We start from the raw sequence: 3856 nt of genomic DNA, 5'->3' as shown, positions 1-3856 counted from the left end.
GGGGCGCAATAAGTTCACCATTCTAGAGACTCTAATGGAAGTCTCCAAAGACTTTTCGAGTCGCATGGAAAAAATACGGAGAAAAAATGAAAGTAGGGTCGGAGGTAGTCACTATGCTGCTGTCGAGGATGAGATTGAACGACCGAGCACACCGGGTCGCACGCATGAATGGATGGAAGAGGAAGTTTGGCCTGAGCCGGAGTATGTAGTGGAAAGCAATGTTTGCGATGTGGAGAGTCAAGCTGAGTGTGCCAACCACGACAATGAATACCACTACACGTTCGAGTTGTGGACTGAGTGGTTTTCGGAGGAAAGCCCAGAGAAAGGAGAGGAACTGACAAAGATTCCAGAACAGATGAGTGCGCGGTGTAAGGAGCGAATTGAGAGCCTTGTCTACGACCGCCTTTTGATGGCCGCGCAATAATTAGGGGATGAAAAAGTTAAGGAACTACAAAAAGGAATTTTAGAGCTAGCCAGATGAACAGGACGACGAACAAGGAACCGAAGAGGGGGAATAAGGGCAAGGCATGCTGAGAAGAAAAAACGAGAAACTGACAAACTGTCCAAGTCCCAATTGCGTGAACGTCGAAGAAGGAAGGGGAAGCAGAAACACATCGCTCACGTACATGGTAGTATAACGAAATAAAATGCAGCATTCTGCTTTCTTCTTCGCCTCCTTATCGCAAGAAGCCATGTTACTCAGCTAGATAACTGAGGAATCGGCTTTAAAACCTTGGTCTCACAACGCATCCTTGTACCAAAGTAGTCGATCCAATTACTCGATCCAATTTCCTCCATTTTCTTACCAAATATTTGAGATCCATTATTTTTCACCATTACACAACAGATATTTCCGACCTAGTGATCTCGCTACAAGCTTCACATAAAATCGACAGGAGATCCCTCCTCCATCCCGGGCCCCCATTACGCTGTGTTCTCATATGCTTCACGACTCCCCGCTTCTACTCTTGCACTTATCTTTCATGCCAACTAGCGCATCTTCCCAACTACTCTTGCATTCTGCCTCTTAATCTTCTGCGCCTTTTCGCTGTTTATTTGTCTTGCGCCCCCACGACTTCTGCATGGAATAAGAAGTGCTTTATAAAACGTTGAGACTGGTCTCACGCTTGAGCGTGGCAGCGCATCGCTCAAGTCAAGGTTTCGGTACTGTAGTGACACGAAGGCTTGGTTCGGGAGCCGCTTCGTGTTGCCGACGAGGTTTGGCGGCTGCCATCTGGTTAGGAGGTAACACCATCAAAAGCGCTCAGGGATATGGGTGCAGTCTTGTTTGGATTGGAGGGACTGTGAAAGCATGAAGGGCGTGGGTTCTGCCTCTGTCTCTGCAAATGTAAACTTATCTACGGAGAAGGGTGAACGTCAGGCAAAGGTGGATGCGTTCTTGAATTTCATACGAGCAAAATCGATGAGGTTTGTAGTACAATTCCGTACCACAACCCCCCAGCGAGATGATAACCGCGCGGGGGCGTGTTACTGTAGCGAGCGGGCGTACACGCGCCCGCCGCCGTGTACAGTAGTACCCCAAGGGTCTGACGTGGGACAGCCGGTAGCAGCGGGCGTGGCCACGAGTAACACGTGGCACAACCGTTGGCCGGGATCGCGACCACGGGCACAGGTGTATAATCCGTACGGTGGCTAACTAGTAAGTAGTAGTTAATTGCACAAATTAAGTAATTGTGTACAGTAGCTGGTACAAAGCAAGTGGCAGCTACTGTAGAGGGACAGGTGTCCTGGCGTCCCACTTAGGGGTTAAGACCGGGGACACCCTCCCGTCCCAGTAAAGAGGAGACAGACTCGCCTCCCTTCCGTTTACGACTAATTGCTATCCCGTTCCGGTTTACCTTTTAGTCTCAGGCTTCTAAGCCGTGACCGGCCGTCCGGATCTAACACTATTGACTGGCTGCGCGTCACCGGCCACGTGAGCCTTCCCTCTTTTCGAGTCCATCCGTACGGTTTGCGTTCGCGCGTGGGTTACCCCGCGGCGCGCGCTACCTTACCTCTAACCCCCCTCGTTTCCGAGTGATCGGGACGAAGATAGTTATACCACAATTGGTCCAAGACAGTACGTCTGTCCAGGGCCTTAACCCAGGATAGAATTTTGTGTCATCCAGCCTGTTCGCGTTGATTCTGGGGCATGATTCTGTGTTAGAGACAGATCTGACGACAACTGGTTGAGTCGCCGAGCTGGTACAGGTTGGTCCATGACAGTGCGTTTGTCCAGAGCTTTTACCCAGGATAGAATGTTGGGTAAGCCAACCCGTACGCGTAGTACGCTTTTCCAGAGCCTTGACCCAGGATAGAGTGTTGGGTCAGAAGGCCGGTTGACGTTGGACGCTGGATAGTGTGCTGAGTCGGCGTGGCGGAACGCTGTATAGTTTTCCTTTTCAGGGGAAGGCAGGTATGGGGGCCTTCTGGTAGCGGTTTTGCGGTCAGTATGGAGAGTGGTCAAAGGATGTTTCGGCTGCACATCTTCCAATTTAACTGTTGTTATCCGCCACATCCTCTGTTACAGTCACCATCAAAAATATAAGACCAGTTGGGGGCCAAGGTTCCACGAAAGGACACCCGGACTTCTGCACACCAATGGAAAGCTTGTTTCAAAACAATTGCAAATAGGCACTCAGAATTTTGGACCGAATAATAAAACGCTCACAGAAGCAAAACATAAATTTTTGGCTGTAAAAACTATAGGACCACTACAGTATATTGTTTTTTAATTGTGGTGCGAAAGCGAAACACCTGTTCCAGATGTATACCCCGATCCCCCACACTCCACAGAACACCACTGTCGATTGCATATCCTTAAAAAATGCCTCGCGGCACCCAGCTTACCCCAACCGAAAGGATAGAGATCAATACTTTGAACTCTGCGAAGTGGTATCATCGGCAGATTGCCGAGAAGTTGAAGCGTTCCAAAACGGTCGTCACAAGATTATTAAACAATCCAGCACAGTATGGGACTATCCAGAGGCCTGGCAGACCTCCCAAAGTGACCGAGGCCGTCCGTAGGAGGGTCATTCGTGAGGCCTCGAAGAAACTAACCACTGCATCAAAAATTCGGAAGGCCTTGGAGCTATCGGTAAGCACCTCTACAGTGCAACAGATAATTAGAGGGACTGGTTTTATGGCTTTTAAAACTATGGCGACCGCCCCGTGGATAACAAACGAACATCGCAAAAAGGATGTCTTGGGCAGAGACACATGTGCAATTCTCCCTGGAAAAAAGGCGTACTGTGGTCTTTTCCGATGAGAAGAAATTTAATCTGGATGGCACTGATGGGTTTGCCTACTACTGGCATGACATCAGGGTCAGTGAGCCGATTTTTTCTAAACGCTAAGCGGGGGTGGATCAGTCATGAACACTGGTTTGGTGGTAACCAGAATTTGGGATACCAAACAGTACCAGAGGGACCCCTTCGGATTCCAGATATTTTTATATGGTTGTAAAGCTTAGAGCAGTAGTAGTGATATGCAGAAAACAGAAGTGGACAAACCAAAATAGTTTAGAAGTTATCGTCCAACATGTACTCTCTAAATCTGGGGGATGGGGGGTTCTGTATAGGCCAAATCAAAAAAATTATCATACAATTTTACTTGGAAACTGCAGTACAATTTATGTTATATAAAAATTTGATACCTGTTCACAATCTGCCGACAGAATTTAATCCTAAATTCTGTCTGGACTTGCTCGAAGTTGGCGATTGTGGCCCACTTCAAGCCTCCCCGACCCACTACGACGACCCGTATCGTCACGTCCACCCCCCCCCCCCCCCCCCTTGCGAAATCCCAAACCCAATTAAAATAAGAGAAAAAACCCCCGCCCAAATTTCTCTTAAAA

General features: G+C 48.5%; 1 protein-coding gene across 1 annotated transcript; it reads left to right on the top strand.

Moving 5' to 3' along the window:
- The first annotated feature begins 2827 nt into the window (after window positions 1-2827).
- CHC_T00008237001 (hypothetical protein) lies at window positions 2828-3268 on the top strand. The gene has a single exon (XM_005712172.1). It carries the CDS (start codon window positions 2828-2830, stop codon window positions 3266-3268), a length of 441 nt encoding a protein of 146 aa, XP_005712229.1.
- The last annotated feature ends 588 nt before the right edge of the window (window positions 3269-3856 follow it).

The sequence above is a fragment of the Chondrus crispus genome, genomic scaffold (assembly GCF_000350225.1).
Source record: "Chondrus crispus Stackhouse genomic scaffold, scaffold_98, whole genome shotgun sequence".
Classification (NCBI taxonomy): Eukaryota; Rhodophyta; class Florideophyceae; order Gigartinales; family Gigartinaceae; genus Chondrus; species Chondrus crispus.
This window is presented reverse-complemented; position numbering and strand designations above follow the sequence as displayed.

Coding starts and splice junctions, on each gene's coding strand:
- CHC_T00008237001 (XM_005712172.1), top strand. CDS start 2,828: ATGCCTCGCGGCACCCAGCTTACCCCAACCGAAAGGATAGAGATCAAT.